This window comes from Corylus avellana, chromosome 2 (assembly GCF_965113065.1).
Source record: "Corylus avellana chromosome 2, dhCorAvel1.hap1.2, whole genome shotgun sequence".
In the NCBI taxonomy this organism is placed as follows: domain Eukaryota; kingdom Viridiplantae; phylum Streptophyta; class Magnoliopsida; order Fagales; family Betulaceae; genus Corylus; species Corylus avellana.
The window spans coordinates 17,789,394-17,801,867 of record NC_142491.1 but is presented as its reverse complement, the minus strand read 5'-3'; the positions used below and the strand labels follow the sequence as shown (position 1 = coordinate 17,801,867).

At 35.5% G+C, this 12,474-nt stretch overlaps 2 protein-coding genes across 4 annotated transcripts; both read left to right on the top strand.

The window, feature by feature from the left end:
• The first annotated feature begins 2,698 nt into the window (after positions 1 to 2,698).
• LOC132174676 (uncharacterized) lies at positions 2,699 to 7,985 on the top strand. Of its 2 annotated transcripts, XM_059586320.2 has the most exons (5): positions 2,699 to 2,842; positions 4,229 to 4,437; positions 5,311 to 5,403; positions 6,582 to 7,109; positions 7,824 to 7,985. In XM_059586320.2, exons 2-5 carry the CDS (start codon positions 4,313 to 4,315, stop codon positions 7,834 to 7,836), a joined length of 759 nt encoding a protein of 252 aa, XP_059442303.2. In that variant the 5' UTR covers positions 2,699 to 2,842; positions 4,229 to 4,312; the 3' UTR covers positions 7,837 to 7,985. The 2 variants fall into 2 exon arrangements, with proteins under 2 accessions (XP_059442303.2, XP_088369750.1); XM_088513624.1 differs by lacking the exon at positions 7,824 to 7,985 and having other exon boundaries at positions 2,700 to 2,842; positions 6,582 to 7,447.
• A 739-nt stretch (positions 7,986 to 8,724) lies between these two features.
• Positions 8,725 to 12,231, top strand: LOC132189133 (uncharacterized). Of its 2 annotated transcripts, none has more exons than XM_059603684.2 (5): positions 8,725 to 8,993; positions 10,142 to 10,311; positions 10,743 to 10,800; positions 11,737 to 11,818; positions 11,924 to 12,231. In XM_059603684.2, exons 1-5 carry the CDS (start codon positions 8,822 to 8,824, stop codon positions 12,042 to 12,044), a joined length of 603 nt encoding a protein of 200 aa, XP_059459667.1. In that variant the 5' UTR covers positions 8,725 to 8,821; the 3' UTR covers positions 12,045 to 12,231. The 2 variants fall into 2 exon arrangements, with proteins under 2 accessions (XP_059459667.1, XP_059459658.1); XM_059603675.2 differs by having other exon boundaries at positions 8,726 to 8,993; positions 11,734 to 11,818.
• Positions 12,232 to 12,474: the final 243 nt, after the last annotated feature.

Below are 12,474 nucleotides of genomic sequence, written 5' to 3'. Positions count from 1 at the left end.
TCAATCATAATTCAACTCATTTAATTAAACAGGTCAATCATAACCCAACTCATTTAATTAAACGGATTAAATCCTCAAACTTAACTTGCTAATTTTGTGCTACGTTCATATCATATTTACAGATCATAGCAAACCTTAATAGCCCCACTTAATATTATACAACTTAATTTCTTAAAGTTATTACATGACCAACTTCATTCAATATATCTATATTTGCTCTTTGAAAGTGTTAGAATATATTCAAAATATATAAAGAGTGAAGGAATTAAGAAGAAGCAAAGAGTATTTTGATAGCCTTATTATAGATTATGAATATGCTACTCGCTGCCACTCTCCTAAACCCTAATATGCCATAGAAATGAAAAACTGATCATTTTCAGTCCAAATGGATGAGAGAATATTCAGTTAAAGGCTAAGATTGCTTTTCAGAAATCTTAAGGCTCCAAAAAAGACACTTGTCTCACTACTAAAATAATAATAAAATATCATTTATAATTAAAAATAAAATAAAAAACTAAATAATAAAAAACTAAAGGGTAGCCGGCCACCCCATTGCCACCCCATTGCCACCCTAGGGAGTGGGGCCAAATTAAAAAAAAAAAAAAAAAAAAAGATCTGTGGCTAGCCACTCGGCCACCCCCCTAGGAAAAAATAGGGTGGCCAACCACCCCAGACCAATTTTTTTTTTTTTTTACCCCTGGGGGTGGCCGAGCCACCTCCCAAGAGTCATGGGGTGACTGAAGCCACCCCAGACCGGCCGATCTAAGGTGACAGTGGTGGCTAGCCACCCCTAGGGTGGCAATAGGGTGGTCAGCCACCCAAGTATAAATGAGGGACATGTGTGGCTGTGAACAGAGCCGCTACTATCATCAAATTGGAAAAGCTCCGCTGTGTTGTCTTTTTCTTTTTGGATCATTAAAGTTAATTTAAGACTTAAGATAAATACTAATAAGCATTTTTAAGTGTTTATTTTTTAACATTTATTTTGTTCTTTTATATTACTTTAAAAAAAAAAAAAAAGTGAATGCGAATATTTCACACAGATAAAAGCACTAAAAGATAAACACTTAAAAAAAAAAAAAAAATACTGAATAACATTTCTCGAGAAAACTGTGATAAGCTGCAACTTTACAGCCCTAAAACTGCCAATCATATAACTCATCTCTGCTTGTGGATACTATCAACAAGTTGCTTTTGCAAGTTGTAACTTATATATTTGCCTTTTAACAAAGAAAAACAAAACATTAACAAACAATTCAAAACACAAATTATTTAAAACTTTGATCATATCCCAAATGAATGCTGATAATTAGGAGGATATTTGGATGCGTAACCTTTTAACAGGAAATATTTTATTGGAAGAAAACTTTGCCAAAGTTGGGTCATGGGTGGGTGACTTTGCCAATTTTTTAAGATGGGCTTTTCCCTTACTGTGGACAGAGGATGGTGTTCGTTCAAATTGGGCCAGGGTTTGTTGTGTATAAATTAACCCAATCTCTCTCCCACCAAACTAGGCATGGCTTGTGGGGGTGAAGGATAAAGCAACCTCAAGTTGAAAACCCAATAATAGCGGATAGAGATTTTTAGTAATTTTGTTGTTTGGATTTTTAATTTTAGGTAGTAAAAGTAATTTTTTTTTTTATAAGGCTTATTTCTTTTAACATGTTTCAAATAGTCCGCCTACCTGTTGAGATAGGTAGGTTTTAAAGTGACTCATATTTTTCGTCTGAATTATCAGTCATCCAAGAAAACAAAAAGGTACTTTTTACCTTTTTGTTTTTATTTTTATTTTTTCTCTCTTTCAACTTATGATATACTAGTGAAAGTTGTGGGTGTGGCTAGCACATTTACTATTAATAACACAAAAATTCAGACGACTAATGTTATGATCAACATCCTTTACAATTTCTAAGATATTTTATTTATTCAATTTCTTAAATCTTAACTACCATTTTATATGTGTGTAAAATTTTGTAAGTATTGAGGTTGAGAATTGATATATATGACAAGATTTCAACTATTTATTTAAAAACAATGATCATGATTTAAGAAATTATATACAACTATACAAGGATAAAATTTTATATAAAATTTGTCAAATATAATCTATTAAATTGATTTCTATTTTATCAACACACTTTTCCAAAGCACTCATATCTCACTCTCTATTTTAGTTATCCATTTTTTACTATGCCATTTAAATATTATTTTCAAATATTTATTTCTTCGTTATTCTTTTTTATTGAGAGAAGATAATGATAGAATATAAAAAACGGGTTTTTTTTTTTTTTTGCTGGACTAAATTGATTAGCCGAATAGAGATATATATATATTTTTGCCAATTTTTATTATAGAGTTTGTCAAAATAACCTTCCACTTAGTGTTTGTTTGAGATTGCGTTTGAGGGGTCTAAAAATGTTTTTAACACTCAAAAAGTTTATTTGAAAAAAAAGTAAAAAAATTAAAAACGCTTTTAATGATTCAAAAAGCCTAAAAATGGTTAAAAAACACTTTTGACAAAAGTTTAAAAATAAATTTTTTTCCAAAAACTTCTTTTTGACTTAAAAACTTTATTTATTAAACTCATGCAATCTTAAGAATGCACAGAATCCTAATTTAGGCAATTTCGGTGTCGGCCCAATAACTTATCTTAAAAGCCCAGGTCAACTTTTATAGAAGCACCCTCTGGACGTAATTTCACAAACTACACCGTTTAGCGGTTAATCTCTTCCCTCCCCCAAATCGCACCGTCACAGTCACAGATTCGCGCTGGTACAATTTCTTCATCCGCAGCTCTCGAAGCCACAGCACCAGGTGGACACGTACTGAGCCATAGCATCAGGTTCGTCCCCCTTTTCTTTCTCTCTCTGATGGGTGAGAGTTTTAGGGTTTGGGCTAATTGTTCCCTTTTGTATGTTTTCGCATGTACATGTACTTGGTTTGCGTGTATGGATTTTGATATTTGGTTTGTGATTGTTTCCTGTTCTTCCCTTTTGGTTTAGAGTTTATCTTTTGCGTGATTTTTGTTTTTTGGCTGAGGCTAGGTTGTGAGTTGTGACGGTAACACGGCGAAGATTTTTGTTGTTGTGAGGCTTAATTTTGAAAAATAAAGAGATGGGAAAGAGTTTTTGATTTCTGTGTGAGCAAAGCGGATGATTCTGGAAGTATCAGACTGATGGGGAAGTGTTTCTGATTGCTGTGGAAGAGAATGCTGAAAGAATGAGTAGGGGTTGATTCTTGGTGGTGGTGACAAGTGTGTTGAAAGAGGGACTTACTCTTTGGAACACAGAAGAGAGGGAAAGGGAGATTGTGGGGATTTTTTTTTAATTAGAGCATAATGGGCAATTTAGTTTCACGCGTAAGTATATAATTTATTTTCTATATAATCAAAGGTTTTGCGAGTTCTTCATGGGAACTGAATGTTCGTTGGTTTTATATGTTTTTATTGCTGAATTTATAGTCGTTAAAAGCTTAAGCGTATTGTAAATGGCATCGGGCATTTTGAGTGCAAGATATGTATATGCATGGGGAAATCTCCACGAAAAAATGCGGGAATGATGTAGTGCTGCCATAATGTTCCATCTGGTTCCTATATTTGGTTGGGGCACAGAGAGAGATTAGATTGGAGACAGATACTCTCGTTTCTAACGGGCCATTTCAGCAATGTTGTACCTAGCTCACCGTGGGAACATCTTGTTCTCCCTTCGTATCTCCTATATTGAAAATGCTTCTTTGGAAATTATCTGAATTATCTACTGATGTTTTCCTATCATCTTGGGCTAATATTGCGGCCATACCTATAGTTGAATATTTTTCTCCCTCTTGTACGATGAGGAATTTGTCCCACTCTGTTCCTCTCTTTCTTCTCTTCTCAAATGCTTTAGGCTACTATCTAAAGAACATCACCTGGGGGTTAAGATAATTTCAAAAGATGTTGGAGTCTGGATCCAGTTTATGTATATTTATATAGGCTTGGTGTCAAATTGGGAATGTTGGCCGTGTTGCAAGGGATGCTTGAATTTCTAATGAAGGATGTGGTTGAGGAGTTGCATTATCAATATCTGGGTGACGAGTTAAGTGATATTTAGTTGCTATGAGATGGTTGCTTGTTGAAAATTTTATATTCTTTGCTGTCGGGGTTTGGTGTTTTCTGTTTTGAAGGGGAAAGGAAGGGGTTTGGTTTGGACTCATGGATGTGATCTTGGGTATGTGGTTGTAATGTGGACAGGGAGGAGGCAGCAGCTGTTTGGTGTTGTGGTGGTGGTATTTCTGCAGATCAGTGGTGGTAGGTATTTGAAGTATAAATTTGAAAATGAGTTCGGACAGCATGAGCAGAAGCAGGAGCAGGAGCAGGAGTCCATTGGATCGTAAGATCCGTTCTGATCGCTTTTCCAATCGTGATGCACCTAACAGGAGAGATTCACGTCGGGGTTTCAGGTTTTCTGACTTTGACCATTTATATGTTTTCTCTTTTTCAACATAATATGTGGGCTGGGGGGGGGAAGTAAACTCTTAAGCTTCACTAGAGATAGTCCCCAAGTGTAATTATCATCATATTTGTGTTGAGTAAGGCTTATACTTTAATTTTTTCTTGAGAACCTTGTTCGTATTAAATGATTTTGTGTCTGGATGATTATGTGCCTTTTGCTTTGGTTTTTTAACTGCTGTTCGGAAACAATGTGATTTTCAAAGAGCGGTGTTAATCCTACTTAGAGATCTCAATTTACGTGGTCGGATGAAGGTCATCTGTGCTGTAAAAATTCTTTTGTTCCCCAAATTGTGCTCCATAAAAAATGGGTTTTAATGTTACATTGTATATGTTAAGTTCATGCTGAACTCCTAGAAACTGTATTACACTGCTTAGGAATCTTTACAGATTTGCAGCATGCGAGCAATATAGTTTTATATTTTAATGCAGGTTCTCTGCATATTTGATGTAATTGTATATTTGGTTCTTCTTGTCTTGACAATAACTTGCATAGGATATTAAGCCATTTTTTCTGGTGTTGTTTGTGGTGTTTTTGTTGGATCAATATCAATTTGGAGAGACAAGTATATGGATTGCCTTTTGTTTTCTATAGGCTCTATTTTAAAAAATTTCTGGCATGTCTGAAACTGATATACTTTTTATGATCTCTCTCTCTCTCTCTCTGAACACACCAGAAACTTGGTAGTATATTGGTTTGTTTTACTGAATGTCAATGTTAACTTATCTGTGATCTTATACTCTCACATTCCTTTTTTCTGTAGTAGAACTTAACATGCCATTATTTTTTGCTCAATGGCTACTGTATGTGGTTTTGTTTTCAGCCGAGACGACCTTTGTAAGAATTGCAAACGTCCAGGTCATTACGCTAGAGAATGTCCCAATGTTGCAATTTGTCACAATTGCGGGCTGCCTGGGTCAGTAAACTGATTTTTTGCTTTCTAATTGAAACATATATGTTCGTTGAAGTTAAAGCTTTCTACTTAATGATATTACTTGCTTTATGTTCCCACTTAGTTGTTCAAGACGTTAGGAGACTATATATCATTGAAAAATAGATAGTTTATGCTTTTAGGCTAACTCACATCCTGATTTCTTGTAAGTTTGAGGCTAACTCACATCCTGATTTCTTGTAAATTTGAGCCTCTCTTTCTGTTACTGCATCAACCACTTCCACCTTCCCCTCTGCCTTAACCATTGTATTGCAGCTGTTAATGTCTACACAACTACCTAAAAGGCTAAAACTACGATTTCACATTACCAAAAGCAGTACCAGCAAACAGCAATTGCTGTACTCACACTGCATTTGAGGTACTACTGCTACGCTCAAAATGACCAACTTCTTTGCTACCTGTATTAGCACATCATCTATTCTATCTTCACGTCCTCTGTCTTCACCCTTAAACCACTGTCACTGCCTAAATCAGTGACTCAATCAATTCGTAACACAAAGGTTGTGATGCCTTCTTCATGACACTATTGCCACTGCTATCTTCATCAGCCCCAACACAATTTTGCCTCTGCTACCTTGTCTCCTCCTCTGTTCCACTTAAGTATTACCTCTGCATCTGGCTTCTTATTGCATCTGTCTTCTTCAGCTTAATAAACGATGCCTCAGCCTTTGGGCCAACACCACTTTTGTCGATAGCAACCAACACTACCACCTCCATTGTGTACCTTACTTTTGTGGCTACTGCACCACTAGTGTCTCAAGAGAAAGAGGGGGTGGTCCCTAGACTAAAGACAAGGCTACAGTGTATCATAAAAAGCTAGTATTCTCTTAGCTTTTCTAATTGCTGCAACAATGGGATACCAAGGTTCAATAGGGTTAAATGTGCCTTAAATGAGACCAGTATCTGTGCAAAATTTTATGACCTGCTAAGGAGTTGGATGTTCAAGAAGATTTTGGACATGTTAAGACCTTTTCAGTATTTCTAGCAAAAGGAGACATACTTTTTCATTTCACACCAGTAATAATTCTTTATCTTTCTTATTATGGGAATGTAATTTGCCTCATTCAATGGTATTGCTCTCCCTTTTAAATTTATTCCTTCAATGAGACCTTGTCAATTCTGAAATATTCTTGTCTGTACAGTCACATTGCTTCAGAATGCACCACAAAATCGCTGTGCTGGAACTGTCGAGAACCTGGTCACATGGCTAGTAACTGTACCAATGAGGGCATCTGCCACACTTGTGGTAAGGCTGGACATCGGGCTAAAGAGTGTACGGCTCCCGCATTACCACCTGGGGACTTGAGGCTGTGCAACAACTGTTATAAGCAGGGTCATATTGCAGCTGACTGTACAAATGAAAAGGCATGTAACAATTGTAGGAAGACGGGCCACCTGGCACGTGACTGTCCAAACGATCCTATCTGCAACTTGTGCAATGTAGCTGGTCATGTGGCCAGACAGTGCCCAAAAACCAACACTATTGCAGAGCGGGGTGGTGGTGTTCGCAGTGGTGGTTACCGTGATGTTGTATGCAGAAACTGCCAGCAGCTGGGTCATATGAGCAGGGATTGCATGGGTCCCTCGATGATCTGTCACAACTGTGGTGGACGGGGACATCTGGCGTATGAGTGCCCTTCTGGCAGGATTATGGATCGCTTTGCCAGGAGGTACTGATCGATGACATATAATGTTCTCGGTCATTATTCTCTTTATTATGCTTTTACCTTAAGCAGAGGTTTCTAATGATCAATCGAAGGTTGAAACTTAGTAGACTAGAAGGAATGGATTTGAAACTCTTTAAGTGGTAGGGATTTGTGTTGATTTATTGTGCTTGTGCTTGAGTTGGGAATAGATTTGTCTATTAATAAAAGCTGTATGCCATATAGTGTTACCTATTGAGGTCTTACTTTTCTCGGCAAATTCCTTGAACTCTTTAATGTAATAGGTGGTCTACTTTCCACGCTTTAGAACCTTGCAATATATCATCATTACAGACTTTAGATTGTGGACTTCTGTTGAAAAAGTTTTGATCCCTGTTTGATTTAGATATAGTATTGAACTCCTGGAATGAATGGAGTTAGAAAACTGTTTTTCCTGTAGCCAGAAGGTGGTTACAAATTTTATAGCTGAAGAGCTGTGTCATTGACCTTCAATTAGTTTCTGGTTGCTGTATTGCTGTGCTCTGGTTTCAAGGCACTCAAACTGGACCATTTCAACTCTTTTGACAGGTCGTAGTATACCTCAGAGCCTATTGATCATGTAACTTTCAACTCTTTCATGCAAAAGGCTTTGGGTTGAGAAGTTTAATGGCTTTGGAATGTTTTCTCGTTTGGGGTTTGAATCCTGAAAATGAATCGTTTTTCTTCCAATGTTTGTGCCAGGTTAATATATTGAAGATCACAATTTGGGCTTATATACAGCACCTGGAGCTAGGGGTTGTAATCAGGCCGAGCCAAGCTTGGCATGTTAGGACTTGGCTTGTTGAATGTGCATATGAACTCGAGTTTGGTTTGAGCTTTAGATCCTATGTTCCTTGTTTTTTTCTTGTCTTTCTGTTTTCTGAGAATCGAAATAGGGAGCAAAACAATGAGACAGTGAAATAACACAAACAAAAAGACAAAAAAAAAAAGGTGTTAAATTAACTTGTTGTCTCTTGTACGTTGGTTCAAACATCCAAGGCCTACGTATAATTTAGACTTTATATATGTTTCTGCCTCATATAATTGATGCCTTTTACTTTAGAGGGCAAATTTTTGGGTGTTTTTTTTTAAAAAAAGAAACAGAAAGTTTTATCAAACAAATTGTATAAGTCAACAAATTTTGAATGTTGCTAAGCATTCTATAATTTTGACTAGAAGTTCCTTACAAGCGTTTGTTTGTAAAGTGCATAATTACCATATTATCTACTAAATAATTAAGCGTGATTATGGTAACATAACCGTGCTTAGCGAACTATCATGTCAAATTTTATAAGTGGTTATAGAAAAGCAATAGTACTCCAAAAAATTTTCATAATTACTAATTCGCTCCATTCCATATTAAAATATTATGCTTTTAAAATTTTTAAAAAATGATACGAAAATGTATACATGGCTGATTTTGAGACACAAAAAAATATTAAATATATATTTCAAATTTGATTCATTATTTTTCAGATAAATCTATACTAGCATATTTCATAGTTGTAGAATAAATATAATACCGCATAGAAACAAAAGAAAAAAGAAAATAAAAAAAAAAAGAAAAAGAAAAAGAAAAAAACAGAACAATACCGCAGATGGGGTGTCGGATTCAAGACATGCTAATTCATAGGTTGCTTGCATGAGAGAGAGAGAGAGAGAGAGGGAGAGAGGAATTGAAAATATTTTGCTGAAGAATAATGGAGGGGAACAAAGAAGACAGAGAAGGGGGATTCGACAATCAAAACCCTAACCTTAGTCAGAGCAAAGGATTGAAAGGAAAGTCATGCAAGGGATGTCTCTACTACTCATCGCAGCAAAAATCCAAATCCAAAAACCCCACCTGCGTTGGCTTCTCCAGAGCCCTCCAAGGTCTTAATCTCCATCTTCAACTCGTTTTCCCATTTTTTTTTTCCTTTTGCTTTTTATGATGCTTGTCCTCTGGTTGGTTGCGGAGAAAATGAAGGAAAAGGAAAGGAAATTCAGAACCCTTTTTTTTTTTTTTTGTGTGTGTGTATTTGATAGCTTATATAAAATACGATAGATGTTTGTTTTTGGATCAAAAGAGTGGAGGATATCATTTCATTTTTCCTAATAATTAAATTTAAGATATTTTAGCGTACGATTTGGTGTTTGTTGGGGTATTTTATCGGCAACCGACAGAGTGCTGGGGTTTGGTTTTGATAGTTGATATCCTTGAATTGTAGCTTCATGTTGATTTCAGGTTTTAAGTATGTCATGTGTGTGTTGCCTGATACAGAGGTTGCTTTTATAATGTAATATTTATGCTTTTTCTTGACTATTAACACCACTGGTTTGGTTGGTTCCAATATAGTAAGTAATTTCTGCAGAGTTTCCCAAAATTTGGAATTAGATGTAAAAGAAGTAATGGATAAAGGAGGAGAATATTTGATATATGGTTAATTGTGAAGTTGTTTGTGCTGGGGCTTTCTAGGGGGTTGCTTCTTTGTTTGTTCTTTACTTTTTGAGCTTCTGAACCATTTTCAGTCTATATTTTTTGGATTTGTGTTCTTCTTCTACCGAGTTGGGTGTCTATCTTGTACACTCTCTCTGTATACTTGCGTTGTGCGCCCCTCAGCGCTTCTAATAAAATTTAAATTACTCATCAAATTTTTTTTATCCCAGTTAATTTATCCCAATATTTGATATATGGTTAATTATGAAGTTGTTTGTGCTGGGGCCTTCTGGGGGGTTGCTTCTTTGTTTGTTCCTTACTTTTTGAGCTTCTGAACCATTTTCAGTCTATATGTTCTGGATTTGTGTTCTTCTTCTACCAAGTTGGGTGTCTATCTTGTATACTCTCTGTATACTTGGGTTGTGCGCCCCTCAGCGCTTCTAATAAAATTTGGATTACTCATCAAATTTTTTTTTATCCCAGTTAATTTATCAGAAAATTTGGAAAAGAAAAAAAAAAAGTAATTAATTTTAGTTCCCAATTGAGGATTTTATTGATTGGAACTTTCGCAAGATATGTACTGACTTTTTAGGTGCATGACCAGTACCCAATTATGTTGTGGGGGGAACTGAGTATGAAGCTTCCAAAGAGGGCCGCAACCTTGCAGATTTCAGGTATGGTTGTGTTGGTTACTCGGTCTACTTGGACAACAAGGACTCTTCAAGTGATCAGCAGAATCAAGAAGCAAAATTGCCGTTTTGTGTTGGTCTTGAGGTGTTATATCTTTACTTTTCCTCTTTGGTTTTCCTAATAAATGAAACTCTTTTCACATTTAATCTTGAAGTTTGAAGGCTAGATGGGAGATATCATGTTTGATTTTTTTGGGTTACATCCTAGTATGCAAATGCTGTTTATACCAATAATAACTTTCTTCTCACGCGAAACAAGGGGATGTTATTTGTTGATGAATGTTTGTGACTTATGGTAATCAGAATTTCTTTTTCCTAGTGGAAGAATATACTATCTATCAAGTGTAGTTTAAAGTTAAAATTTTATTTAATCTCTTATTACTCAAAACTTTTATTACACAAAACTCTTATTTCTCCAGAAGTGGATTTTACTTCATTTTTTTTAAAGGATTTTTGAAGTTCAAATTCATTTGTGCTGATCAAATTCTAATCTGACATAATTACTCCTTGTTTCAGATATTGTTGGACAGAAGACCAGTACAACATGCTCCTGCTGATGTTCATGGAAGTGAAGGTATTGAAAGTCATTTGACATTGTTTTTCCTTGTTGCAAAATTTTATTTAATCTTTGGTTTTGTGTGAGAATTGCTTTTTTTCCTAGTCTATTTTCTATGGAATGGATGCAGTTCTAAAGAATTTGTCTCTTCTAGAGTTTTAACACAGTCCATTAATATTTTGGTCGTAAAGCAAGAAATTTTCCATTCAATGTTTGGGTTGTAGACCACACTGTTCTTTTCATAACTTTTACAATCACCAAAAATAGTGAAGTTAGATTAAATTCCCTCAAAGCTGTGGAAGTACAGTGTGATTTAGAATGCGGTTTTTATGACTGTACGTCGAATTGGTGGCCCTTTGTTTTAGAGTAAAGGGATTTTTGCTCAAGGTACAATTCCATACAAATGAGTAGCGGCAGAATTGCAGGAATATAGCCAGTAGGCTAGCAGGAATCTATATATAAGCCCCACCTAAAGTCTCAGGAAAATTAAAGAGCTGAAGATACATATTTATTATCAAGGAGTAGATGTGTTGGGAAACTAGTGAAATTTATCTCAATTTCTTAGCATCCAAATGTAAAAATCTGCATTGTCCAAATATAACATCACTGTAGTTTAGATGTCATCTCATTTCAAAATTTGCAAAAAAGAAAAACATTATAGAATAATTTTATAGTCATGCGACTTCCCAATGCATATAGATATGCTGTTCTGCATGAAAATAAAAACATGCTGGGATGAGTAAAACGCACTGCACCACCGTTGAGGAGGTTCCTGCTTTGCTGCTTCTCATTTGGTTTATTCATTCACAATTCTACTTACAGTTGATCCGTTCTATGTTTGTGAAAATCTTAAATATTGCAGTGATTTTAGCTTCCTCGAGATGTAACGTTAAATTAATTTGTATTGGAATTTTGGACTTTAAAGTTCCTCATCTGTTTCTTCATTCCCAGAAGATGCTAGTGCTTTGCCTCAACCTCAACCTCAACCTCAACCCTACAAACCAATTCATCACCCAGGAGATGAATTCCTGAACAGGCAAGATAGAAATTTTATAAATAAATAATTTGTGTGAGTATTTTCAGTGGTGTTTAATGTTTATCCTCAAAAGGAGACAAAAACCTGAAGTTGACGAATGTGCAGGTTTACTAGGAATGCTGGACTAGTAGCATCAAGTGTGGGCAAGAATCTGAACAGAGTGTACAACTCCATAAAAGGGAGTCTTGATGACATATTATTCCCTTACCGAAGGCCACCTAAGTAATGTTGCTGATTATAGTTGGAATGTAGATTACTATTTCAAGAATAATATATATATTGTCCAATTTTGCCAATTTTAAGTTATAAATTGTTTTGTTTTTCTCGTTTCTTGTATTAAGTAATAAACTATTGTTGAGGAACGAACATGGATCTCTTTCCGCTTAATTATATAATTTGCGTTTCTTATCTGATGTTTGTGATTGTAGAAAGAAGGAAATGTCACGGTTCTAGTCTATCTCTGTTGAGTTTTTCGGGTTTGGCTTTGGGACCAACTCCAATTGAATTAGGAAATGTGACAGCTTACTGAAAATTACATAATTGAAAATCTGGTAAATAAATAACATAAGTGACAATAATAAAATTTCCAACTCTCGATCACCTTAATTACCACAATCAAAACTCAAAAGTCGTAGGTTAGGCTGTCCTCCTCCGAT